The 26,512-nt window shown below is 49.6% G+C and overlaps 3 protein-coding genes across 6 annotated transcripts; 2 read left to right on the top strand and 1 right to left on the bottom strand.

Annotated features, from left to right (window-relative positions):
* Positions 1–10,665: 10,665 nt before the first annotated feature.
* Positions 10,666–14,296, top strand: Bloc1s1 (biogenesis of lysosomal organelles complex 1 subunit 1). Its single transcript, XM_028786682.1, has 4 exons — positions 10,666–10,829; positions 11,486–11,558; positions 13,512–13,644; positions 14,107–14,296. The coding sequence occupies exons 1-4, from the start codon at positions 10,769–10,771 to the stop codon at positions 14,215–14,217; spliced, it is 378 nt and encodes a 125-aa protein (XP_028642515.1). The 5' UTR covers positions 10,666–10,768; the 3' UTR covers positions 14,218–14,296.
* Positions 14,297–14,923: 627 nt separating this feature from the next.
* On the top strand, positions 14,924–20,157 carry Rdh5 (retinol dehydrogenase 5). 4 transcript variants are annotated; one of them, XM_028786699.1, is made up of 5 exons: positions 14,924–15,071; positions 15,638–15,977; positions 16,100–16,358; positions 19,450–19,613; positions 19,808–20,157. In XM_028786699.1, exons 2-5 carry the CDS (start codon positions 15,668–15,670, stop codon positions 20,029–20,031), a joined length of 957 nt encoding a protein of 318 aa, XP_028642532.1. In that variant the 5' UTR covers positions 14,924–15,071; positions 15,638–15,667; the 3' UTR covers positions 20,032–20,157. The 4 variants fall into 4 exon arrangements, with proteins under 4 accessions (XP_028642532.1, XP_028642531.1, XP_028642529.1 ...); XM_028786698.1 differs by having other exon boundaries at positions 15,633–15,977; XM_028786696.1 differs by having other exon boundaries at positions 14,971–15,071; positions 15,633–15,977; positions 19,802–20,157.
* A 779-nt stretch (positions 20,158–20,936) lies between these two features.
* Cd63 (CD63 molecule) lies at positions 20,937–23,800 on the bottom strand. Its single transcript, XM_028786681.1, has 8 exons — positions 23,708–23,800; positions 23,189–23,265; positions 22,157–22,345; positions 21,924–21,998; positions 21,735–21,830; positions 21,489–21,629; positions 21,218–21,301; positions 20,937–21,100 (listed from the first exon to the last, which is right to left on the bottom strand). The coding sequence occupies exons 2-8, from the start codon at positions 23,252–23,254 to the stop codon at positions 21,035–21,037; spliced, it is 717 nt and encodes a 238-aa protein (XP_028642514.1). The 5' UTR covers positions 23,255–23,265; positions 23,708–23,800; the 3' UTR covers positions 20,937–21,034.
* Between the last annotated feature and the right edge of the window lie 2,712 nt (positions 23,801–26,512).

Here is a 26,512-nt window from a genome sequence, read left to right as displayed (position 1 = left end):
GGGACCAACGCTCCGCGCTCTCCCTGCTAGTGCGAGGAAATCTTCGCGCGCCCCGAGCCCCAGGTCTCCCCGGGGGTGTTTCTGGTTTCCGAAATCTAGCAGATCTTTCCCGGTCTTCCAATCTTTCACTTCGGCACTCCTCTTCAGTCCTCCCCTCCGCTGCCCCTACCAGCTAAGTACAACTACTGCATGCAGTGGGAGCACCAGCTTGCGCTCCGGCGCGGGCTCTGGCCCCGCCTCCTCTCTGGGACACCGCCCCAGACCCGCCCCTGCCCCCGCCCCCTGCCCCCAGCAGCCGATAGAGACTCCTGCACACGACCCAGGGTCCGGGGATGCCCAGACCCGCGGCTCCGGGTGGGAACTGATCTAGGACCCGCCGCACCCATTGCCTTGCGCCCTGCCGCCCCATCCTAGCACTGCGCCCTTCTCCCTTCCCCCACTCTTCCCCCAAAGTGGAGGTTGAGCCCAGAAATGCGGGGAGAGAGTACAGCAGAAAGAGAGGAGGCTAAAAGAGAAAGAAGAATCACAGAGAAAGACAGACATGCTGATTAAAAAAAAAAAAAAAAAAAAAAAAAGAGGACCGGAAAGTTCCTGGGCCTCGATCTGGAGTGGTCCTTTACTGACTTCACCTCCCCTGGAGGCGCACAGTGCACCTCCTAGGCTGTAAGAATCAAACTGCTCCCCATGCCGTACAGCCCACAAATAACGAAGGCAATGTTAGCGAGTCACAACGTTAGCATTCAGAGGACCAGAGAGGACGTATAGGCACACACAGAAAACACTCAAGCAGGTGTGGAGACTGGAGCAAATGGAGAGAAGAAGGGAACGAAGAACAGAAGGAAGGTCAAGAATTAGCTCAAAGTCTGCAGTGAAGAAAAAAGAAAGAGAGAGTAAAATAAGAAATGCAAACTAAACTGTGGAGAGGGAAGAGAGAGATAAAGGGGGGCAAAAATGAAAGACAATGGACCCAAGAGACAAAGACATAGAAAGGGCGTGTCTTGCTATCAGGTCCTTCCGGGGACTGGGCATTTCCAACAACAAGAAAGATGGCAAACTGGGTGTGGTGGGACACGCCTATAATCCCAGCACTGAATAGGCAGAGCCAGGAAGATCTCTGTAACCTCGAGACCAGCTTGGTCTACAGTGAGAATTCCAGGCCAGTCAGAGCTACAGAGTGCGACCCTATCTCAAAACCTAAGAGAGGGAATGGGAAGCCAGGCTGGGTGATCCACACCTGCAACCTCAGCAGCGAACAAGGCAGAAGAAAGTCAGCCAGGTCTACAAGGCCAGTGGATTTGTCTCTGAATGAATCAACGTTAAAGGACACGCAGAGTTTTGGGATACTTCAGGCAGGGTTGAGTATCAGAAAAGAGACCTCCAATAGCCAAACCCTGTCTCAAAAAAAAAAAAAAAAGTTCTCCTCAGAGACCCAAGGGCCTACTCGACTTCCCTTCCCTTCCCCCACTCTAGGGAAGAAACAAAGAGAGGGGACTTTTTTTTTTCCCCATCACTTTGCTATTTATAACTCTAATCAAGGAATGAGGCCAGGAGAAGAGATGGGAAATAATTTGGAAAATAGTAGCCTCACAGCTTTCCACTTTGCCTTCTGCCTTCTCTTTCTTACTAAGCATTAGTCTTGCGTGCACCCCTCTCTGACTGCTTCACCTGAAGTTCTGTTTTTACACACACATACACACACACACACCCTTGAGCACTCTAGAGATCTTTCTTAGACTATTTCTCAGTGTGCCTACTGACTCTACCTTCCAAATATCTCATACTCTTTTTTTTTTAATTTATTTATTTTATTTATGAGTACACTGTAGCTGTCTTCAGACACACCAGAAGAGGGCATTCAATCTCATTGTGGATGGTTGTGAGCCACCATGTGGTTGCTGGGGTTTGAACTCAGGACCTCTGGAAGAGCAGTCAGTGCTCTTAACCGCTGAGCCATCTCTCCAGCCCCCTATCTCATACTCTTGTGATCTCTCTTCTCTTCCCTTTCTTAAAAACTGCTTCTCCTGTGTCCCTTTATCTCTTTTCACTGTTAAGGATTATTCTTTGGCTCTTACTCTGATCATAAGACAATCTTTGCCCCCGGGTCAGTTAAAATGCATGTGATAGTTTGGCCATTTTTGTAATGTTCTGCAGGGCTGTAACATTACATCCTCTAAACAGGTGCTATGAAAGAGATGCGTACATAAGACAGACAGGATTCTACCTTCAGCGTCCCCCAGTGTTTCCTCTCCAGTGTGTTTGTGTCTCAGAGCCCCAGAAAGAAGATCATGTGGTAACGCAGAAGGGCACAACTGGGATGGAACCCAGGACTTATGACTCCTCCCCAGGTCTCTGACTCAGGTCAAAAATGCCTTTAGAGCTCCAGCTGCCTTCCTTTCTGCACCTGCAGCTTGGCTTGCCTCTGTCTGCACTCCACCAGTTTCCCATAAAGCCAAGGCTGAAATCAGATGCCAAGAATCTGCTTCTGACCTCCTCTGCCCAAATATTTGAGGAGTCACCTCACCCGCCACAGGAGGAAGAAGCAGAAAATAAGAGAGATTGGTCACCCAAAATTAGCCTGGCTATAAATAGTGGGGCAAGGGAGAGAAAGAACACACAAGACTACTAAACCAGCTTAGTAATGAAGACAAATATATTTCCCTGAGGGATGATCCAGAACAGAATGTTGCAGTGCTGAGCTACACTGTAGGTGAACAGACATGAAGAAACTAGAGAAACCCAGAGAGTCAGGGAAGACCCACATTAAACATCAGATCAGGAAACATCTTCCATTTGAATTGAGTTTAGAAATTAGTAAAATTAATACGCTCAAAGCTGCACTCCTTCACTCCAAAGCCTCACAGGCAAGATCTTCAGTGTGACAGACTACACAACCAAATCCAAAAGAGCTCAGGGCTGGGGCATAGCTCAGTGGAAGAACACCTTCCTAGCATACACGAAGTCATGGATTGATTTCCAACACCACATAAGCAAAACTACTACACTATAACATTGGCATGGCACTCACAAAATGACAAAACTATATAGTGTTTGCCAGGAGATAAAGACAGAGGGGTGAATCCAAGTATTAAGGAAAGGCTCAAGAGAGCCGGGCGGTGGTGGCGCATGCCTTTAATCCCAGCACTTGGGAGGCAGAGGCAGGTGGATTTCTGAGTTCGAGGCCAGCCTGGTCTATAGAGTGAGTTCCAGGACAGCCAGGACTACATAGAGAAACCCTGTCTCGAAAAACCAAAAAAAAAAAAAAAAAAAGGAAAGGCTCAAGAGAACTCCTTCAGGGTAGCAGGCTCTGTGTTGTGGTAGTGGTTAAATGAATACATGGGGCAAAATCACACACTACTACAATCATGAATGAACACACATGTAAGTGATGTTTTTAAAATGGATGAGGCTTTCAGGTTGTTAGTGGTATTGTACCAATGGTGCTTCCTGGTCCTGATATCACAGTGCCATTACATACAATGCCACCATTCTAGGAGACTGAACAAAAGATTCTCAGGCACTTTGAGCACTGCTTTTGAAATTTTCTCTCAGTCTAAAATTATAAATATTTTAATTGAGAAATGTCCATGCCCAGGAAAGACAGTAGCCATCTTCTCCTGTCCCTTCGCTCTTCCCTGAACATGTTCTTCACATGTGTCTGGAACTCTATTTTCCTTCTAGCACCCCAGAACACACCTTTTCCTGTTGTTATCTCTAACTTTTAAGCAAGAACTTCCAGAAGACCCATTCCACAGGTCACTTCTCCCTCTATCCCCCTCTGGCAACAGAGGCTTGGATTGTGTGTCAAGGGTCACCCTTTCTCTCCCCACCACACATCCTGAGGACTTTCTCACTCACTCCACCCACCTCTCCAGCACTGGAAGCCTTTGCCAGCCTCTGAGTTCTGGCTGTGGCTAAAGCTCATAGTGTTGGAGTGGCTGGGAAAGAAAGAACATAAATGTGATTGAGTGAAGTCCATAGGGAAATGGCTTGACCACTCTGGTCTTTGAGGACCCAAGAGAAACTCTTGCATCTTGGAGAGAGGGCTCAGGGGTCATTTCCCACAGGGAGCCATTTAGACCCATCTTAAGGGCCCCTTTTCTTTCAGCCCTGGCTTTAGGCCAACATTTGGAATTTGGCCACACTGCCAACGGCCCCCTCTCTTGAAGCCCAGCCAGATTTCCCAGTATGTGAAGCGTGCAAACATTCTCCACTCCCTCCCAGTCCTCCCTCAGTCCTCATCCAACCTCTAAACACTGAGCAGTTCCTAGCACTAAGGTTTGGCCTACATACTCCATTTGGAGTTTGTTCAATAAAGCTCACTCTGAGTGAGACCTCAAAGAAACAAAAGAATAGTGAGAAAAGAGGAACACGAAGCCGCATTCATTCGATCTAAGGAAAAAAATAAGCCAGGTGTAAAATCAAAGAGAGAAATGAACAGAATGAAATGTCAAATTCACTTTTTTCTAAAACTTTGTTTACTTGGGGCGATGGGGTTGGTTTGATTGATTGGTTGTTGTGGATTCTGTTTGTTTGTTTGTTTGTTTGTTTGATTGATTTGTCTTGTTTTTTATGTTTTTGGAGCCAGGGTCACACATTGTAACCCAAGATGACCTGGAACTCTTTCTGTAAGCCATGCTCGCCTTGAACTTGTGGCGAGTATACTGCCTAGATCTCCAAAGAACTGGGATTGCAAGTGTGAAACACACCACCAAATTCAAAACTTCAGGGTATTTTTCCAGAGAGGTAGCTCAGGATAATATGCTACATGAAAGATTCCTGTAACCCCAGCACTCAAAAGGGAGACTGGGGGCCTCTGGGGCAAGCTGGCTAGCTAGACTAGCCAGAATTGGTAAGCTTGGGGTTAAGCAGAAGACCCTTCCTCAGTAAACAAAGTGGAGAACCATTGAAGAAGGCACTCACTGTCAACTTCCAGCCTCCATAAATACATGCTCATGAACCCTCACAAACACTCAGACCCAAGCATGTACATGCATGTAATGAAGAGAGAAGAGGAAAGAAAGAGGGATGGAGCGGGGAGAGAGAAAGGAAGAGGGAGGGGAAACTTTAATTAGAGGAGCCAATCCTCTGGATATGCATGCATCTTGTGTCCACTTTTACCAAAGTCAGGTGAAGCTAATGAGCTTGTGTTACAGCAGAAACTAGAGTCACACACTAAATAATAAGGGCCTGGCCTAAACCAGTTGAAAGGTAACCCTGTAGAGATCAGTTGGGGTTCTCAGATATAGGCACTGCATGTCCACTGCCCAGCTCTAGGGCAGAGGAACAGCCAGTATGTGGGGGGAAAGGGCAGAGACTGATGTCTGCAGAATCCCAGCAGTGTCTATTGTGAAAATGTCAGGAAGTTGTGCCAAGGCGGGTGAGGGGAATACAAGATGATCCTGACACTTTGAGTCCTGAAATTCCCAGTATCAACCCCTCTCATTAACCCCCCACCTTCCATATCACTTACTCCATGCTTCTGTTCCAGCACCCCTGCCCACCCAAACCCTTCTCTCAACTGCCTAAGCTTTGGGAGTAAAGCAGCAGGCATCTTCTATTCTGCCTCTGTTTTGCTTGCTCACTGCAGTTAGAAGGAGAGCCAGAGCCTGGGGGGAGGGGAGGCCTGGGCCATGCTGCCCTGCGATGCTCTCACTCTTCCCGCTTCTATTGATCAGCCTTTTATAGAGCACCCTTTCCCAAAAGCTCCTTCCCTGTCAGGATTCCCGTTGTTGTTGTGGTTACTGTTGTTTCTGCTAGTTAGTTAGTTAGTTAGTTAGTTAGTTAAACTTATTTTTTTACATTCCAATCACAGCTTCCCTTCACTCCCCTCCTCCCAGCCCCTCCCTCTCACCTCACCTCCTTCCATCCACCTCCTTTTCTCCTCAGAAAAAAGGAGGCCTTCCACAGATATCAACCCACCTTGGCATATCAAGTTGAAGTAGGACTAGGTGCATCTTCTCCAATTGAGGCTAAACAAGGCAACCCAGTTAGGAGAGAAAGGATCCAAAGGCTGGCAATGTAGTCAGAGACAGTCCCTGCTCCTGCTGGTAGGAGTCCCACATGAAGACCAAGCTCTACATTTGTTACATATGTGTAGGGGACCTAAATACATCCCATGCATACTCCCTGGTTGGTGGTTCAGTCTCTGTGAGCCCCTGTGGGCCCAGGTTAATTGATTCTGTAAGTTTTCTTGTGGTGTCCTTGACCTCTCTGGCTCCTTCAATCCTTCATTTCTCTCTTCCACAAGAGTCCCTAAGCTCTGTCTATTGTTTTTGGCTGTGGGTCTCTGCATCTGTTTCCATCACTTGCTGAGTGAAGCCTCTCTGATGACGGGTGTGCTAGCCTCCTGTCTGCAAGTATAGCGGGATATCATTAATGGTGTCAGGGGTGAGAATGGCTAAGATCAAAAACTCAAGCGACAGCTCATGCTGGAGAGGATGGGAAGCAAGGGGAACCTCACTCCTCCTTTGCTAGGAGGAGTTCAAACTTGTACAACTACTCTGGAAATCAGTTTGTCAGTTTCTCAGAAAACTGGGAACAGTTCTACCTGAAGATCCAGTAATACCACTCCTGGGCATCTACCCAAAAGATGTTCCACCATACCACAAGGACAGTTGCTCCACTATGTTCACAGCAGCTTTACTCATGATAGCCAGAAAACTGAAAACAACCTAGATGTCAATCAACCAAAGAAAAGATAAATAAAATGTGGTACATTTACACAATGGAATATTACTCAGCTATTAAAAACAATGACATCATGAAATTTGCAGGCAAATGGAACTAGGAATGATCGTCCTGAGTGAGAAAACCCAGACCCGAAATACAAACTTAGTAAGAAGGGCCTACAGATGGATGTTTGAATCTCACTGAGAAGGGGAAATAGAACAGATGTCAGGGGTGGAGGGAGGGAGAGAATTAGGTGGGAGAGAGGGTGGAGAAGGATCAAGTGTGGGGAGGACCAAGTGTGGGAAGGACAGAGGGAGAGGGAACTAGAATCAGTGGGGTGGTGTCTTTGGGAAGAGCTAGAAACCTAGGACAATAGAAACTCCCAGGAGCCGGGCAATGGTGGCGCGTGCCTTAAATCCCAGCACTTGGGAGGCAGAGGCAGGGCAGATTTCTGAGTTCAAGGCCAGACTGGTCTACAGAGTTCCAGGACAGCCAGGGCTACACAGAGAAACCCTGTCTCAAAAAGCAAAACAAACAAACAAAACCCCAAACAAACAAACAAAGAAACTCCCAGGAATGTATGAGACCCTAGCTAAGACTCCTAGTAATAGGTGATATGAAACCTGAAATGGCTACCTCCTGTAACCTTCCAATGGAAAGGATGGGAACACCAATCCAGCCACAAAAACTTCGACCCCAGAATTCATTCTGCCTACAAGGTGTACAAGGAGAAAATGGCCAACCAATGACTGGTCCAACTTGGCACCCATGCCATAAGAGAGTGCCAGGATTCCCTTTAGCTCACATGGAACTAGGTCCCATGAAGAATGTTTAGGGCCCCCTCCTGGAATCTCTCCTGTGAGAGATTTATGTAATGCAGATTTAGGCTTTAGAATTAGCCTGAGTCAGGCATGATAACTCATATCTTTAATTCCAGCATTCCAGAGGCAGAGGCAGGTGGATCTCTGTGAGGTCAAAGACAGTATGATCTACAAAGCTAGTCCAGGACAAGGGCTACACAAAGAAACTCTGTCTCATAAAACCAAAACAACAACAACAATAACAACAATAAAAGCAAAAAATAGAATTAGTCTGAATTTATTTATTTATTTATTTATTTTATTTATTTATTTATTTTGGTTTTTCAAGACAGGGTTTCTCTGTGTAGCCCTGTTTGTCCTGGAACTCACTCTGTAGACCAGGCTGGCCTCGAACTCAGAAATCCGCCTGTCTCCGCTTCCCAAGTGCTGGGATTAAAGGCGTGTGCCACCACCGCCCGGCTAGCCTGAATTTATATCCTAACTCTGCCTATTAGGAGCTCCATCTGTCCCTCAGATTTTTCATCTGCATATTAGAGATGACAGTAATATTTCCCAGGATTGTTCTAAGGATTAAATGAACACACAAAGTGTTTGGCCTATTATGAGTGCTCAGAAAATGCTTATAATATACATACAAGGATTTATATACATACATATCATCCAATATTTTTATTTAGCTTCTGTGTGTATTTAGTACTGGGGATTAAGCCCAGACCTCTGAACATGCACAGCAAGCACTCCACCACTGAGCTACACCCCAGTCCAGTGCCTATTTAAGATTTTTTTCCATTTTTCTCCTTTTTTATTTATTTATTCACCCTACTTAAAATTTTTATGGTAGGGACTTGGAGCGATGGCTCAGCAGTTAAAAGCTTTTTACTACTCTTTCAGGGGACCTGAGTTCAGTTCCCAGCACCCAATCAGGTAACTTACAACTGCCTTAAATTCTAGCTCCAGGGGATCAGGTGCCATCTTCTGGCCCCCACTGGCATGGTGTGTATACACACACATACACATAATAAAAAATGAGAATAGAAGTTTTTAAACGTCATCTCGACAGTTAATGAAATTCTGTTTAGTGCCGTCATTTAACTATTTAGTATGTTTCTTCTCACTCGTACTTTGATGGTTACACATCTCCCAGGGTATAAGATACCATTCTTCAAATAGCTGAATGAGGGCCAGCAAGACCTGAGTTTCATCCTCAGGACCCATATGTTAAAAAGAGAGAACTGACTCCCTAACATTATCTTCTGACCTAAACATGTATACCATGGTATCTATCCAGACACACACACACACACACACACAAAGTAAAACAGCTGAATACGCCAGTGGATCAGTAACTCCCACTCTTATTAAGAAACTTCAAGAAGAATATTCTAATTTGTTCTGCGTCCATTTGCCCTGCTAGTAGAGGCAAGCTATCTACTTCATCTGCACCAAAACTCAGAAAATGGGTGAATAAATGACAAAGCTGTAAACAGTCTTAAGACATGAATTAGCCCCACGTTCCTCAACTTTAGATGCAATTTGGAATCGTCTGATACGGAGATGATAGATAGATAGATAGATAGATAGATAAAATTTGGGGTAAATGTTTCTTTTTTAACTGGGAGTAGGGGACAGGTCTTGCTATGTAGTCCAAGCTAATCTATTTTTTTTTTTTTACTTTTATTTTTCGAGACAGGGTTTCTCCGTGTAGCTCTGGCTGTCCTGAAACTCACTCTGTAGACCAGGCTGGCCTCGAACTCAGAAATCCACCTGCCTCTGCCTCCCAAATGCTGGGATTAAAGGCGTGTGCCGTCACCGCCTGGTGTCCAAGCTAATCTAGAACTCCCCATTCTTCCACCTCAGCCCCCTGACAGGTTTGCATCAGCATACCATAGATGGCAGTATTTTTACAAACTCTTCAATGTGGTTCTAATCTTTAGCCAGAGCTAAATATTGGTCCAATCGCCTTAGTTTACTAACAATAAAACTAAAGTTCAGAGTGGATAAGAAAATTGACCAAAATCTGGCCAGCATGTCTCCACATTCCTTGTTGTTGTTGTTGTCGTTGGTTTGGTTTGGTTTGGTTTGGTTTGGTTTGGTTTGGTTTGGTTTGGTTTGGTTTGGTTTGGTTTGGTTTGGTTTGGTTTGGTTTGGTTTTGTGATTTGTTGTGTTTTTACTTTGAGACAGGGTCTCGCTACATAATCCTAGCTGCCCTGAAGTTCTGTAGACAAGGCTGGCCTCAAATCCACAGATATCCTCCTGCTTCTGCCTCAGACTTGCTAGGATCAAGGTGTGGGCTTGGGGATCAAGGCTGGGGTATGTCTGCACACTTGTAATGCAGCCCGTAGCGCCGGTTGTTTTTGGCCCTGGGCTAGTGGATTCCAGGCCTCTGTGAAAAGCACAAGGAGTCTAGAGAGACAGACAGAAACACAGACACACAGATTGGGGGTGGGTGGGTGGGAGAGAGAGAGAGAGAGAGAGAGAGAGAGAGAGAGAGAGAGAGAGATATTTTCTAACAACAGCAATAAATTGATGGTGTTTATAATTTTTCTCATTGGAATTAGTCCTGGAAGCATTCCTCCTCAGTCGGAGAGGCACTGTATAATTTACCTTTCACTTTGGCAGTAGCGCTTATGCTTCTGCCACGACTGAAATGGGTTCGCATTCCCTGACCACAAAAGGACAGGGATGGATTTGCGCATTCACCACTCACTGCCCGCAACATTAGCAAAGCTCCCTAGAAGGCTGCTTGAGGTGCTTAAAATGCTCTATAGTGATCACCCAGACTGAGGGAACCTCGGTGGAGCGGTTTGAGAAGACAAGAGGGCCGGGAAAGAAGGGAAAGCATCCTCTTCTGGGGAGAGAAAGCTGGGAATCCACTGTGAACCGGCCGGCACTGCCAGGAGGTAAGGTGAGGGAAGGAAGAGAATTTCAATGAGTTCAGAGAGCTTCTGCTACCCCAGTAACAGAATTGTGGTGGACAGCATGAGGACACCAATCCTCTCACACAACCTGACAGCCAGAGCGTGTGAAAACTGACTCTTCAGCGTCCCCAACTCCGAAAGCTGAGCCCCATTAGAGAACAGCTCACCCACCAAACAACCCTCCACTTTCCCTCCTTTAGCTCCTCAACACCAAGCACCCAACGCCAAAAGGCGAGGGAGGCTCCCGCGTCACGTGACACCGCAATCACGTGACTCCGTTCTGGGCGAGCCAAGGCATAGTCCCGCTCCCGCAGCCTTAAGGAGGGGCTCGTCGTACCCACACCCAGCCAGACTCGACCATGCTGTCCCGCCTGCTCAAAGAACACCAGGCCAAGCAGAACGAACGCAAGGAGCTGCAGGGTGAGCTCAGTGTCCCGTCGGCCGCTCCGGGCTGCGGCCTAGCTTCTTCCGGAAGCCTGGACCTCGGGTAGCCTCCCAGATCAAGGGGAGGGCGCCGGCTAGCGGGCGACCCGAGTGCGGGGCAGGGAATTGGGGGCAGTACTGCTGGGAACTCCGTCCCTTTGCCAACCCGCCCTGGTCCCCTTGGCACCGCTCGGGTCCCCTCGGCTCCTCCCTTAATCCCGCCCAGACGGCGAGTGAGCCCCGCCCCTGGCTCGTGACACGCGTTGCCAATTGGTCCAGCCAGCTTCCTACCCCGGAAGTGGGAGGAATTGGGGCCCGCCCAGTGAGTGGCTGGGTTCCAGTGAGTCTGCCATACAGCTAAGGCAATGAAGCGTGTCTTTACACAGGTCCAGACTGGGAATTCTGCAGTTGTCAATCCATTGCCCAAACTAGTGTCTGGGAAGAGTCCAGGGCGTACTTGATAGAGCCCCTTCCCTTCTCAGGGTGCCAGTTTCCTCGCCTCCAAAATAAAGTGGTTTGTTTTGGTTTGTTTTGTTTATGCATGGGAGGTTCTTTTTTAAGAGGTCTGACATTAGTTGGCAGTTTCCAGAACAGTAATAAATGCATGATGACCCATTAGCACCACCGTTCCAATCCCTTTCCCCCTTCCCCAGAGAAGAGGAGACGAGAGGCTATCACTGCAGCGACCTGCCTGACCGAAGCGTTGGTGGATCACCTCAACGTGGGGTACGAACCTCTTCCCTCAACTCCGATTCCCTCCATCCACCCTAGTTAGACAGGGTCTGATCCTTCAGAAGGATCCAGGTGCCCCCAGTAACGCCCCTAATCTGACCCCTCCCCGTAATGTAACTTTATGGAGACTTGAGTCAGTTTTGACTCTCTGAGGCTGATGGGAGCGACAGCTGCAGTGGTTGGGAAAACAGAATTCTCCTCTCCACACTAACTTCCCTGGCACAACTTGATGCCATCTGACCAACTCGACTCACCCTTTTACATCCAGCTGTCACTTGGGTGGGCGGGAAGGACAACCTCTTTCACCACATACCCTCTTTCCTTCCTCACCTCCTACTCTCTGGCAAGCCTGCGAAACAAATGGCAGGAACAAGATGGCACAACTGGTAGAAATAAGGAAGAGTCTAAGCCAAGAGCTATGACAAAACCAGGCTGTCTCTTCCTTTCCTCCTGGGTCTCCAGGGACCCTACCCCCAACCTCAGCCGTCAATGAGAAGAGCAGCGGTATCCAAAGACTTGGGAAGAACTCCTGGCCCTGCATGACTCATAAGAGTGCAGAGATGGTGATCTGATAGTCTGTCTACGGGAAGAAAGGAGGCACATACTATGCCTTCCGCTCAGGGCTAGTGACAGGCTTGGTTGCAAATCCAGAGACTGAGTCATCCAAGTGTGTCATGCAGGGGTTGGGGTCATCTCCATTACTCATCTTGAGGGGAGATTAGGGGAAAGAATGGCTGTGGTTGGGGCTTCTGGTCTCCTTTGTCTCCAGACAGCTCTCTCCTCTGGTGTTCCCACCCTAGCGCATCCTTTGCTACATTTGTGAGGCTGGCCAGACTTCTCTCTTTCTGTTTACTTGCTAGATGCCACCCCACATTCGAAGCTTAGAGGGCAGCTAAGCCAAATCCTGATTAGACAGGGTTTTGTGTTGCTTCCCACAGCTCCTATTCTCCAGAAAATAAAACAAAGGCTTAGTTTGTCTCAACCCTTGTCAGGTGCCCTGCCCACTTTCTTGAACCCCCCCCCATCCCTTTGCCTCCTCTGCCCCCACAGATTCCAGTGGGTGAGGACACCGGATATGGAGTCTCCTTACTGACCTAGAGCTTTGGAATAGGGAATGAAAAGGTCATCTGCTAGTAAGAGAGAAAACATGATTACATAAAGGGGGAAGTGAAAAACAGTAGTGGAGGATGGAGAACCAGCCTCTTTGTAGTGATGGTTACCACAGCCAGCACCTTGATTGAGCTCAGAAGCAGCACAAGCACTGGGCTGTGTGGGTGGGGTCGTGCTCACTCATCTGTGTGGGTGGAAGGGAGAGTTGGGTGTAACGGTGAATGCCTATATGCCTGTAATCCCAGCACTTGAACTGTAGAGGCAGGAAGATTAGATCAAGGGCAGCTTCATCCACATAGCAAGTTTGGGGTCATCCTGGTGTACATAAAACCATGTCTCAAAAAGGGGGCTGGGAAGAGCCAAGAAAATCTCTTGGGGTAGATTTGACCCAGAGTTCCTGAGGAGGGAGTATGGTCTTCCTTCCCACCCCAGATTCAGGGAGAGGCCTGATTTCCTTTGCAACTTCTTGCAGAGCTCACTGGTCTTCAAATCACTGCCAGATGTGTCCCTGCTGCTGAATTTTCCCACGCTCCCAGCTTCTTCCTCAGGGATATCCCCCCAGGTTAACCTTCCCTGCCCCATCTCAGCTGCAGAAACTTCTTGAGAGGATAGGAAATGGTATGTTTCTAGTCAGCTCATAACTTGGCTTTCCCGGGAACCCTGGGACTGGAGGAAGGAGCCTGCTTCATTTGGGTCACATCCAGAAAAGGCCAGAGTCCCAAGGCTTCCCCAGTCCTCCCTCCTGGCTGATCTCCCCCCTCTGTAATAGGCTATTACCCCTGAAAACCACCCTGAATAAGTTGGATAAGTCGACATACCCCCTCCTCTAACCCTTAGTGTGGCCCAGGCCTACATGAACCAGAGAAAGCTGGACCATGAGGTGAAGACCCTACAGGTCCAGGCTGCCCAGTTTGCCAAGCAGACAGGCCAGTGGATTGGAATGGTGGAGAACTTCAACCAGGCACTTAAGGTAGGTCACGCTCAGCACATCATTGCCTTTAACTGAACCCTCATTGGCTGTCTCCAGTCTCATAAAAATCTCAGACCTAGGGTTAATGAGGAAGTGGGGATGGTCCCAGGTACTCCTTCTATGGCTGTGGTATCAGAAAAGCTAGAAAGAAAAAAAGGCAGGATCTCAGGATAAAGCTCGGTGACATGTCTGGGTTCAGTCCCTAGCACTACAAAATGAAAGTTCTCAGAAAACCCTGAGTGTGGTACATGGATCAGTACTACCAGCTAGTCTGGAGGCTGACACAGGAGATAGCTTAAGCCCAGGAATTGAAGCTAACCTGAGCAACACTGCAGTAATTCATCTCAAAAAGAAGGTAGACAGACAGAAAAACAGTTGGTGGGTCTGAGTAAGCCACCTCAGCTGGAGGGTAAAGTCTACCCATCCTGATTCCTGATCTCAATCTCTTCTCCCCTTTCTCAGGAAATTGGGGATGTAGAAAACTGGGCTCGGAGCATCGAGCTGGACATGCGCACCATTGCCACTGCACTGGAATACGTCTACAAAGGGCAGCTGCAGTCTGCATCATCCTAGACTAAAACCCACCCCTCTTACCTCACCCTCCTGGACAGGAGGGAGGCTGGTGAGCCATGAATAAAAACACAAGCTTCCATTCTGTGTGGTGTGTTTGAAACAGCCACTAGCTCCCGTAAGGCAGTGGGAATTCTGGGGCAAGTTCCTTTTGGTGGAGGGTACCCCTACTGTTCCTTGGGCCTAGTGCAGGTACCTTTGGGTGAGCAGAAAGTAAGTTTCCCCCATGCCTGCCCAGAGGTGAGTGGCCTCTGCTCGAAACTTTCTACTTCCAGATTTCAGTTTCCTGCAGAGCAGAATTAAGGCAGGGAGCAGAAGCAGGCCTAGTGAGTCCTCAGCTCTGGCTGTCTGCCTCACCACATGCTCATGTGCTCTTCCAGGCTGCTACTAAGCAGTGTCATGAGTCTGGGCCAGGTGGGAGATTAATTCTTGGGGGCACTTTAGGGCTGAGAAGGAAGAAAAAAACGACAGATCCAGGGCCACCCACAGAGAGGGGACAGCTGCCATCCTTGGTAGTTCCCACCTCCTAGGAGACAGTGGCATAGACGGTCAGGAACCCGGGCTGAGAACGACAGCCTAGGGGGTGGGAGGTGGGGTCTGGGCAGAAGTGCCCTCTGCCAAAACCTAACTTCAGCCAGGCAGGCCTCAGCCTCTTAGCTCCTCCTCCTCATCGCTGCCCTCATCCTGCAAACATAGAGAGGCGCTTAACACTCCTGGTCCTCAGCAAGAGTCCACCCACTCCAGACTTTGACCTTAGCTGTAGCTAGTGTGGGAGCCTGGGAAGTCTAGGAACAAAGTCTCTTAAGCAGACGAAAAAGCTACAGCTTCACACATTGTGTTGCCAGCTTTGCCCAGAGGTAAGTGGTGGTGGGAGTGGGGATGCTATTAAAAAAAAAAAAAAAAAGACTAGCTAAGGATAGCGTATAGTGGTTGTTCAAGCTTTAGGCTTCAAACATTGTCTTCACACGCCATCCCCTTGATCTCCACACCACCGAGATGGGCCTGGTGGGTATCGTAGCCCGGCTTACTAAATGAGAAAACAGGTTCCAAAATAGACTGAGGATGCCCAGCCTCGCACAGTAATTTTGAGGCTGCCAGTACTGAAATGGAGGGCTCTTGGTTCCAAAGGCAAGACAAGGATGCACTTAGAGGGTTCTGATGTTCCTGGTTTAGTAGGAGAATGGTAATTCAGGTCCCTCTGCTCTCACACAGGAATAGGTCTGCCTAGGTTTATTTCATTAGCTACAAAGAAAGTGTTTGCCCACATCATCTGTTTTACACAATAAGCCATAGCTTGCCAATCCTCTGCCAAGCATACAGTGTCTCGGTTTGTCTGCCCAGACCAGACATTTCCAGCTAAGTAAATGTTAGGGGCCAAGGCTAAAGGGGTAGAGGAAATGACAAGTTTTCCTGCCCAGCCCAGGCTGCCCTCAGCAGAGCATCTCATCCTACCATGTGGCTGCCTCTGCTTCTGGGTGCCTTGCTGTGGGCAGTGCTGTGGTTGCTCAGAGACCGGCAGAGCCTGCCAGCCAGAGATGCTTTCATCTTCATCACTGGCTGTGACTCGGGCTTTGGGCGCCTTCTGGCACTGCAACTTGACCAGAAGGGCTTCCAAGTCCTAGCCAGCTGCCTGACCCCCTCTGGGGCAGAAGACCTACAACAGATGGCCTCCTCCCGCCTCCACACTACGCTGTTGGATATCACTGATCCCCAGAATATCCAGCAAGTTGCCAAGTGGGTGAAGACACGTGTTGGAGAAACTGGTAAGTGTAGTGGAGCCCCCAGGAATCTGTACAGCGGTCCCGGGACTCACCGAGGCTGTGGGAGGGGAGAAGGGTTCAAATCCTCCCCAAACCCTCTCCCCGTCTCTGTCATCTTCCCACAGGGCTTTTTGGTCTGGTGAATAACGCTGGTATATCTGGTATCATCGGGCCCACACCGTGGCTGACACAGGACGATTTTCAAAGAGTGCTGAATGTGAACACACTGGGCCCTATTGGGGTCACCCTTGCCCTGCTGCCCCTGCTACAGCAGGCCAGGGGTCGGGTGGTCAACATCACCAGTGTCTTGGGCCGCATAGCAGCCAATGGCGGGGGCTACTGTGTCTCCAAGTTTGGCCTGGAGGCCTTCTCTGACAGCCTGAGGTGAGGGTGCAAAGCTCCAGGCCTAGCCTGGAAAGGGGCAGGGATCCTACTCCGATACATCAGTTGCTGACACAGGCTAGAAGACAGAGTGGGACAGCACAGGAGAGATGGAAGAGCCGACAGGGCCATAGGTGAAACCCCAAGCTTTATCGCATACAAACTTTGTGTCCCTAATTTGCATGAGTGAGTGCACGCATGTGTTTAGTTTTTGAGGCAAGTCTCACTGTCTCACCCTGACTGGCCTGGAACTCACAGAAACCAGCCTGAGTTACACCATATAGTCCAGGCTGGCCTGGGTTACACCCTGTAGTCCAGGCTGGCCTGGAATACTGGGCAATCCTCTTACCTCAGCCGATTAATTGAACTACCACACACCCAACTAGATTACTTCTCTGGGTGTTTTGGTTTTGTTGTTCATTTTTCTTCCAAATCTGTTAAATCAGAGTGAGACTTGCCTTATGGGGGTTCAGAGTAAAGTGAGCCGCGTGCAAGCACTGAGCAGTGCTGAGATGTTAGGGAAAGCTTTCTGTCGTTCATGTTTAGTTGGCATTGACAGGTATTTATTCACACATCCACACATCCATTTTTGTCGTGTGCACACATATGTACAAATGCATGGGCACCATGGCACCCATGCTGAAGTAAACTTAGGGGAGACTGTTCCCTCCTGAGGTTATAGGTTGATGGCAAGAGGCCTCATTCTATGAAACACCTCGCCAGACCTGCATATCACCACTTACACTAGAAAAACTAATATTTTTCATTCTCTCAACCATTCTTTATAAATAATCTTACTATAAGGCTACTTAAGAGGGTCATGTCTGCCCCTCATTCTTCTGTTTTATGAGACATGGTGTCACTATGTAGCCTAGGCTGGCCTCGAACTCACTCTCCTAGCGCTGGGATCACAGGCATAAGCCTCCACTGAGGGATATGTCTTGCATAACATTTTTAAACAGTAATATTCAAAGGTGGTGAGAACAGAAAGGAGCTAAAGAGGACAGTGGGTGCAGCAGAGTCTGAATTTGGGGCAGAAGCTCAGGTGGATCTGGTGGAGCCCAGCTAGTGAGGAAGGCTGCCTTCACCTTACTGGACAGATAATCTCAGTGTCTCCTCTGCCCCCTTCCCCCATCTTAATCTCACAGTCAGCATCATGAGACACAGCTGTACACTTAGATCTCCACACAGGCCAGGACAGTGGAATGTACCCCCAGCTCACCCACCAAGTCTCCTACCAGCTGATACCAATCTAGATCCCTCTATCCTAGTACTCAAGACTTTTGTTTTGGGAGATACAGAAAGGGGCTCTAGATCAAGAACTGGCAAACTTCAGTTACCAACCAGATGGGCTAAGCAGCCTTCAAGCTAATAATGGTTTTAACGCATTTAAATAGTTACATTGTAAATGGTTATATTAGTACATTCCCAGACCTTTAATCCCAGCACTCAGGAGGCAGAGGCAGGCAGATCTCTATGAGTTCAAGGCCAGCCTGGTCTACATAGTGAGTTCCAGGACAGCCACGGCTGTTACACAGAGAAACCCTATCTCAAAAACACAAAGCAACAGCCTAAAAAAAAAAAAAAATACATTAATTTTGCCAGGCATTGTGGCACACACCTTTAATCCCAGCACTTGGGCCAGAGGCAGGAGTAGTTCTGTGAGTTCCAGGTAAATCTGGTCTACATAACAAGTTCTGGTCCAGCCAGGGTTACATGGTGAAACCCTGTCTCAAAACATAAAAACATAAGCCAGGCAGTGGTGGTGCACGCCTTTAATCCCAGCACTTGGGATACAGAGGCAGGCGGATTTCTGAGTTCGAGGTCAGCCTGGTCTACAGAGTGAGTTCCAGGACAGCCAGGATACACGGAGAAACTCTGTCTTGAAAAACAACAAAAAGCAAACAACAACAACAAAAATTGGTTTTGTCTGGCATGTAGTACCTCAAAATTTACTATTAAAAAAAAAAAATAGTAGGGCCTGGAGAGATGGCTCAGCAGTTAAGAGCACTGACTGCTCTTCAGAGGTCCTGAGTTCAATTCCCAGCAACCACATGGTGGCTCACAACCATCTGGGTTTTTTTGGGGGGGTCTTTTTTTTTTATTATTATTATTGTTTTTGGTTTTTCAAGACAGGGTGTCTCTGTATAGCCCTGGCTGTCTTGGAACTCACTCTGTAGACCAGGCTGGCCTCAATTTTTTTTTAATTAAAAGAAAATTTCAATGGGCTGGAGAAATGGCTCAGTGGTTAAGAGCACTGACTGCTCTTCCAGAGGTCCTGAGTTCAATTCCCAGCAACCACACGGTGGCTCACTCCCATCTGTAATGGGATCCAACGCCCTCTTCTGGTGTGTCTGAAGATAGCTACAGTGTACTCAAGTTAATAAAAAAAATAAATCTTTAAAAAAAAAAAAAATATATATATATATATATATATATATATATATATATATAAAGAAAATTTCAAAATCAGCCTAGACTACATAGCAAAACCCTGTCTCATAAAATAAAATTTTAAAAGAGAGAAGCCAGGCATGGTGGCACATGCCTTTAATCCCAGTACCTGGGAGGCAGAGGTGGGCAGATCTCTTGAGTTTGAGGCCAGCCTGGTCTACAAAGTGAATTCCAGGACAGCCAGGACTATACAGAGAAACCCTGTCTCAGGGGTAAGAGAGGGAGAAACAGACAGACTAACATGATGTTAAACACGTTATCTCAATACATGAGAGGTCAAGACAGAAGTTACCAAGAGTTCAAGGTCATCCTTGGCTACATACAGAGTTCAGAGCTAGCCTGGGCTACATGAGACCCTGTCTCAAAAAACCAGGGGCCAGAGAGATGTCTCAGAATAAATGATTACTGCTCTTGCAGCCCTGGGGTGGTATTGATGTGGTTCAGTTGCTTATGTACCATACACAGGCCCTAGGTTTCATCCTCAGTACCAAGAAGTAAAAACAAAAAACTCCTGTCTTCCCATCGAGGCCAACCTTTCCTGTCAGGAAACACGTCCCTACACGTGACACCTTTCCATCTTAGATTCCACACTCCTGGAAACCTAGGTTGAAACACAGAAACCTCTCTGCCCACTCTCCAGGCGGGACATGGCTCCATTTGGAGTAAAAGTCTCCATTGTGGAGCCTGGCTTCTTCCGAACCCCTGTGACCAACCTAGAGAGTCTGGAGAACACCCTGAAGGCTTGCTGGGCCCGGCTACCTCCAGCTACACAGGCCCACTATGGGGAAGCCTTCCTCACTACTTGTGAGTAGCTGGGCCCATATTGGGTGCATGATGGGAGAGAGAGCCAGAAAGGTCAGGCCTCCTAGGGAGGAAAGGGGCAGGCAGAGGGAGTATTGTTGCTTCGGGAACCTGGCAACCAGCCCAAGGACCTAATACGGGATGGAGGAGGGGCAGTGTGAGCGTGCACGCTAACTACAGCATCTTCCAAGCTACAGATCTTCGAGTGCAGCGCCGCATCATGAACCTGATCTGTGACCCAGACCTAACGAAGGTGACCAGCTCCCTGGAACATGCCCTGACTGCCCGCCACCCCCGAACGCGCTACAGCCCGGGCTGGGATGCTAAGCTGCTCTGGCTGCCCGCCTCCTACCTTCCAGCCAGGGTAGTGGATGCTGTGCTCACCTGGGTCCTTCCCCGGCCTGCCCAGTCAATCTACTGATTCCAGCTTTATAGCAAGAGGCTGATTTTGAAAGGCAAGGCATCTATGTCTGTCTCCACCCGGTTGTTGCCTGGTTTCTGACACAAATTAGGCTCTCAATAAATATGTATTGCTTTAAATCAAAAAGGTGTACAGAAATGAAGGTGTCCACGGGAGCCTGACAAGATTTAAATATCTAAAATCCCTAAGCTGCCTATGGAGCAAACTGTTTGTCTCTTTAGTGCCTGCAAAACTTCTATTGTACACTGGGTGGTGTAAGGAGCCACCGTGCACCTACAGATGCTTTTCGGTGCTGCGCTTGGAGAGATGGCCACCAGAGGGCGCTTTTCCTCAGCAAAGTAATGAGAATTGTTGGCACCTGGCATAGCATTGTCTAATTTTCCTGGGGGCTGAAGGGAAAATGATGAAAAATGGTCATAGACAGATTGGGTGGCTTCCATGAAAGAAGAAGATAACTTAAACTCCCCTATTATCTAAGGCAAAGATCAGGGACACTGCCACACAGGCCTCAAGCAACTTAAACACTCTCCTTGAGGGTTGAGAAAGCGGGAGTTTGCTGGCCCTCAAAGCATCAGAAAGCCAAAAAGTTGTCCAGGCTCTACCATGTAGGGCCTTTATGGAAAATCCCTTTGACTTATGCAAGAGATGGCCTCATGGACACTGTGGGAACGCTGCTTGAAGGCTAAGCAGGCAACACAAAACCAGGGGCAGAGGAGAATACTCAGCCACAACCTCCTCTGGAGTCTCCATCTCTTCCACTGCCGACCCAACCAACACCCTCAAGAAAATACAACTTTCCCCAACAACCCCCCCCCCCCAAATATGCCTGCCTATTTTCAGGGTAGGGACCGGGGAGAAGGAGAAGGAAGGGACCGTCCACCACTCAAAGATAAACTGAGACCATCTCCTTTTTCGGGTCTGAAAAAATAATCCGTTTAATTGAAAAACCTGGAGAATCCACTCCATGAAAAGGCAGAAGAGACCGGACGCGCACACACACCCGCTACATGACTTCATAGCCACTTCGGATGCTCTTCACCAGACAGCAGGAGAAGATAATCCCCAAGACCTGAAAGGAAAGATGGAAATGAGGGTGGACAGGAGGCAGGGGAAGCTTCCTCAGTGCCTCCTGCTCCCCAGATGCCCCGGAGCTGATTCAGACCCCACAACCCACAGCAACTCTCACCTCCACAAAAGCAATGCCCAGGGCTGCTGCGGCCACCAGCAGTATATTCTTCCTCAGCCAGATTGCTATAGTCTCCACGCAGCCCTGAAGGGAAGAGACGGGCATGAATACCAACAGGAACTTCTACCTACCTACCTCCCTCCCTCCCTCCCTCCCTCCCCCCCCCCCTGTCTCCCTCCCCCCACCGGGGATCTCATCCCCCCCCCCAATAGTATCTCCTGCCTCCTGAAACATTTCCCAAGTTCCCCTCAGAGTGATGTCTTCTCCCTACCTGGGTGTGGATGGTGGATTCCTTGAAGTTATTTCCGCAGCCCGCAGTGATGTTGACACAGCAAGAATCAGGGACGCTGTCCTTGGCCATACCAGGGATTCTCTCCCAGTCTGTGTAGTTAGAGGCTCCACAGCACTTATTCTAGGAAGGGAGGACAGATGGGAGGGTAATCGTCGAACCTCTGCTTTAATTCACAGATGAGAATCTTCTACCCCAGCTAACCCTCTTCCCGGCCGTCCCACTCACTTCTTTCTGCAGTTTGTCCAAAATGGTGGCTGTGTTGTTGTCTTTAAGGTAATTCTGCATCTGCTGCTGGAAGCTCTTATTAAACTCTGACTTCACCTGAGAGTAGAGAAGTGTGTTGTTGAGAACAGAGTTCAGGCCTCAGATTCCCAGAGCAACCCAAGACTGGTTCCCCTTGTTCCCCTTGCTTACCTGGTCTCTAAACACATAGCCAGCAATGGCCACGGCCACCTCCACAAGCATGATAAGAGACAGGAAGACGGCAAACTGAGGGAGAACAGGACAGGAGTTGGGTTTGAAGTCTGGATTTAAAGGGCTTGCTCTGACCCAGTCAATTCCTGAGACAGCCCTGGGTGTTCTTCATCCACCCACCTTGCCACAGAAATGCCTTCCGGTAGTCCCAAGAGCTCCCACACCCCACTCACTGTAATCATGAGACAGTAGTTCTCCTTGCAGGCCCCACAGCAGCCCACAAAGGCCACCAGGAAGAGGAAGGCACCCACTGCAATGATGACCACAGGCAACAGCGAGCCAGCGGTAGTCTCATGGGTAATGGCCTGCTTCAAGACAACCTGAACTGCTACACCAATGGCAATCAATCCCACTGCACAGGCCTGAGGAGAAAGGTGAGGGTTAGCTCAGATCCTCAGTCCAGTAGCCCTCACACTCCCGACCCCCAACCCAGAAAACAGATTCCTACACCTCCAGGAAAGTCTGGCTGTAGAGAAGGTCTGCCCATCCTTGCCCCACAGTGAAGGACGGGAAGTTGTTTAAGGCACACAGGGAGAAGGGAATCAGGAGGTGTCATGCCTGCTTTTAAACAGGTCTTCAGCCCAGGATGTGCATTGTTACTTTCTATGGAGTCTCAGCTAGAGTCTCTCCGAGAACTACCCCCCTCACTCCAGTGTACTCAAGTCCTAGGGCCAGCTAGGCCAGGGAGGAGGGTGGGGGTAAGAGTAGCCCCTTTCTGAACAAACAGTAGCTTCTCGAGGGAGGAGCATATGAAGGAAGGCAGATCCTTTCCTTCCCCCAAGTAAATGAGAGGGCTAAGGGAATGGAGATGAATCAACAGGGTGAGGAGTGGAGGCAGCCCCTTGGCGATACCATCAGACCGTTGGCAGGTTGCCCCACCACCCCATATCACAAATGGTTGGGTCACCAGACAGGAAGGACCAGGAGGGGGTTGGTTAGGGGTGCTCTCCATCTAGGATGGCAGGCAATTCTCGGTCCAAACTTTCCTCAGAGGTCCCGAAAAGCAAGGCGGGGGGTGGGGAAAGGATGACGGGGAAGAGGGGGTAGCGCGGACACGTTCTCCCTTTGGCCCTTTCCCCGGGCTTTCCTTCCACATCTGGCCTCCAGCTGCCTTCATTTCTGGGTCCCCCACCCTTCACGGCTCCCGCTCCAAGACTCCCCCGCACCCCGCCCGCACGCCCCGTCGCTCTCCCCGCACTACTCACGCAGAAGGCCAGCAGAAGAACGTAGAGCAAAAACTTGACACACTTCATTCCTCCTTCCACCGCCATGGCTGCTGGGCCTGGGGCCGCGGAGAGCGCCAAGGATTAGGGCAGGCCGAGGGGCCGCGGGATCCGCAGCTCCCCGCCGGCCTTCGCAGCCTTCCCTGCGCGGCCCCCATCGCGGCCCTCCCACCCAGAAAGCCCGCGGTCAGATCCACGTCTCCCTGCCCTCCCCGCGCGGCGGCCGGACTGGGGTGGGGGTGCGCGCACCGCCGAGCCGGGCCTCGGGGCCTCGGGATCCCGGGACGCACGGAGGGCGCGGCCGGACGCCAGGTGGATCCCCGCCGGCCGCCGCGCAGAGCCGAATCCCGACCCCGACAGGCCGCGACCCCGGACCCTCGCCAGCCCCCGGGCGCGGGCCTCCCCTCGGGTGCCGCGCAGATGGCGCCCCGCGAACTTTGAGGCAAAGTTGCCCCCACGGGCATCCCCGGGTCCCCGGGCCCGCGTCAGCCCCGGCCTCACCTGCGCTCCCTGACGCTTCTTAATGCTCTCCTGCCGCGGCTCAGCCGCTGTCTCCGGTGCCCCCTACCCGCGCCCCGCCTGCTGCACGGCCCCGCCCCGGCTCCGGCCGCCCCCCTCCCCCGCAGGGTGGCCGCCTTCCTCCCTCCCTCCCTCCCTCCCTCTCTCTCTCTCCCCCTCTCTCTCATGTGACGCGGGAACAGCTGCGGCCTGAGTCACCCGGGCTAGCAGGGGGAGGCGAGCCCCCCGCCTGGACAAGGCCACGTGGCCGCTGCCCGGAAGGCTCGAGCTAGGGAACCGGACCTCGGGGTTCCTGGAGCCCTCTGCAACCCAGCGCCGTCTGGTTCACTCTGGGTCAGGAGTAGGCGAGTCAGAGCTCAGAGGGCGCAGGGCGGCCCAGAGTTGCCCAAAGACAGAACCTGAGCCAAAGTGTCAAAATGGTCTTCTGCAGACCTCAACCCACCGAGAACCCACCACGCACCTCCCTCTCCGTCCTTGTTCAAGCCCCTGCCCCCCATTCCCGAGCCCGCAGAAGGTGTGGGTTGGGTGGCATTGGGTAAAGTCAGAATAACCACTTCCAGAAAGCCCCTAGCTTCACGACCTAGAAGTCTCCCAACATTCTGAACTATGGTTTTATGGCCCCAACTTCTCCATTTTCTAGAACTCCTGAGCTGAGAAAACCGGAGGAAGCCCTTGTCTAGAACTGTCTCATGTGTCAACTATAACACGTCAGAGCCTGGGCCCTCCTTCTGGGAAAAGATTAACAAAGCCTTTGCTCCCTTGCTCCTGGATTAGCCAGTGGTTAATGGAGATGTGAGAGGACGCTAAGGCTCGCAAGGCAATAGCATGGACTTGCATCTTATTCCTCTTTTCATCAGAGATGACAAAACCAGGTAAAGGCAGTAGCTAGAAATACCTCCCTCCCTTGTGCCGCTGGTGGTTCCCAGAAGGAACTGTTGTAAAAAAAAAAAAAAAAAAAAAAAAAAAAAAGCTCAAAGATACACCAGCCTTACACTGCTAGCTTGAACTTTGTCCTTTTCTCAGCAGCTCCTTCTGCCTCGAGTTGCTTACTGAATCTGAACGGAAGGGAGTGTATACAAAGAAGCAATTAGAACAAAGGCCAGCTGGTGGCACATGTACAAGATCCCAGCACTTTCAGATCTTTTCTGGTTGTTTGTTTGTTTGTTTGTTTGTTTGTTTCGAAAGGGCTTTCGGTGTAGCCCTGGCTGACCTGGAACTCTATCTGTAGACCAGGCTGGCCTCCAACTCAGAGATCCACCTGCCTCTGCCTCCGGAGACTAAAGGCCATCTCCATTACACCCAGCACAAGAGAATAAATTTAAATAATTGAATTTGAACAACTCAAAGCCACTCTGGACAGTTTAATGAGACACCACACACACACACACACACACACCTTTCTCTTTGGAATCAGGGTCTCTCATGTAGCCTAGGCTGGCCTGGAACTCCCTGAGTAGCTGAGGACAACCTTGGACTGATGATCATCCTGTTTCCACAAGTGCTGGCATCACCGGACAAGTGTGGACAAGCCGTTCTGGCATCAGACCCAGGATTTTGTGCCCACCAGGCAAAGAACTCTACCAACTAAGCTGTATACCCAGTGCTAGTGAGACTATAGTTCAACATGACAAATGGAAATACATGCAGCTCTGTGGTAGGGCATCCAGCATGAACAAGGACCTAGGCTCAGTTCCCAGACTACAAGGCAGTCGAGGCATGGCGGTGAGACCTGTTGTTCCCAGCACTATGGAGGTGAAGGCAGGATGGCTGGAGGTTACAGGCCATCCTGGGCTATGTGACACCTCGTCTCAACCAAACCAGAACCACAAAATCAGTGGTATATACTGAACCAGGAGGATCACTTAGTCATTTCAAGTTCAAGTCCAGCCTGGGCTACACAGTGAGACCTTATCTCAAAAAAAAAAAAAAAAAAAAAAAAGAAGAAGAAGAAGAATAAATTCGAGCTGAGCTGAGGATATAGCTTGGTTGGTAAAGTGCTTTCATAGAATGCAGACAACCCTGGCTTGTGTTCTTAGCATCTCACAAAACAGGCATGGTTGTGGTGTATGCTATTATTCCAGGACTAATGAGGTAGAGGCGTAAGTCTCGAGGATTCAAGCTCACCCTTGGCTACCTAAGGAGTTTGAGGCCAATCTAAGGAGAGAGTCCTTGCCTCCAAATATGAGTAAATCATCAAATAGTAAATCAGTGCCAGTTAAATGAAGAACCTTGGCATGACAGCACATGTTTATTATTTCCATATGCAAGCTGAAGCAGGATGAGCGTGACTTACAGGCTAGCTTGGGCTACATACGGGGACCCTGTCTCAGAAAGGAGGAAGAGGAGGAAGAGGAGGAGGGAGAGGAGGAAGGGGGGAAGAGGAGAAGGGGAGGAGGAAGAAGAGGAGGGGGAGAGGAGGAAGAGGAGGGGAAAGAAGAGGAGAAGAGGAGGAATAAAAGGAGGGGGAGAGGAAGAAAAGAGGAGGAAGAAGATAAAGAGGAAGAGGAGAGGGAAGAGGAGAGGGAAGAGGAGAGGGAAGAGGAGAAGAGGAAGAAGAGGAGGAGAAGAGGAAGAAGAGGAGGGAGAAGAGGAGGAGGAAGAGGAGGAGAAGAGGAGAGGGGAAGAGGAGGAGGAGAGGGAAGAGGAGAGGGAAGAGGAGAAGAGGAAGAAGAGGGAAAGAGGAGGAAGAGGAGGGGAAGAGGAAGAAGAGGAGGAGGAAGAGGAGGAGGAGGAGGGGAAGAAGAGGAAGAGGAGGGGGAAGAGGAAGAGGAGAAAGAAGAAGAAGAG

This window comes from Grammomys surdaster, unplaced genomic scaffold (assembly GCF_004785775.1).
Source record: "Grammomys surdaster isolate TR1022 unplaced genomic scaffold, NIH_TR_1.0 125562, whole genome shotgun sequence".
Classification (NCBI taxonomy): domain Eukaryota; kingdom Metazoa; phylum Chordata; class Mammalia; order Rodentia; family Muridae; genus Grammomys; species Grammomys surdaster.
The sequence above is the reverse complement of the archived record's forward strand: the minus strand, read 5'-3'. Positions and strand labels throughout refer to the sequence as shown.

What these genes read in the sequence shown, in the direction of transcription:
- Bloc1s1 (XM_028786682.1), top strand. Translation starts at nt 10,769, where the DNA reads ATGCTGTCCCGCCTGCTCAAAGAACACCAGGCCAAGCAGAACGAACGC. An exon ending in CGAACGCAAGGAGCTGCAGG is followed by an intron (nt 10,830 to 11,485) that starts GTGAGCTCAGTG and finishes CCCCTTCCCCAG; the next exon opens with AGAAGAGGAGACGAGAGGCT. An exon ending in GTGGATCACCTCAACGTGGG is followed by an intron (nt 11,559 to 13,511) that starts GTACGAACCTCT and finishes TCTAACCCTTAG; the next exon opens with TGTGGCCCAGGCCTACATGA.
- Rdh5 (XM_028786696.1), top strand. Translation starts at nt 15,668, where the DNA reads ATGTGGCTGCCTCTGCTTCTGGGTGCCTTGCTGTGGGCAGTGCTGTGG. An exon ending in GCCTTCTCTGACAGCCTGAG is followed by an intron (nt 16,359 to 19,449) that starts GTGAGGGTGCAA and finishes CCCACTCTCCAG; the next exon opens with GCGGGACATGGCTCCATTTG. An exon ending in GGAAGCCTTCCTCACTACTT is followed by an intron (nt 19,614 to 19,801) that starts GTGAGTAGCTGG and finishes GCATCTTCCAAG; the next exon opens with CTACAGATCTTCGAGTGCAG.
- Cd63 (XM_028786681.1), bottom strand. Translation starts at nt 23,254, where the DNA reads ATGGCGGTGGAAGGAGGAATGAAGTGTGTCAAGTTTTTGCTCTACGTT. An exon ending in ACTACTGTCTCATGATTACA is followed by an intron (nt 21,999 to 22,156) that starts GTGAGTGGGGTG and finishes GTTCTCCCTCAG; the next exon opens with TTTGCCGTCTTCCTGTCTCT. An exon ending in GCTATGTGTTTAGAGACCAG is followed by an intron (nt 21,831 to 21,923) that starts GTAAGCAAGGGG and finishes CTCTACTCTCAG; the next exon opens with GTGAAGTCAGAGTTTAATAA.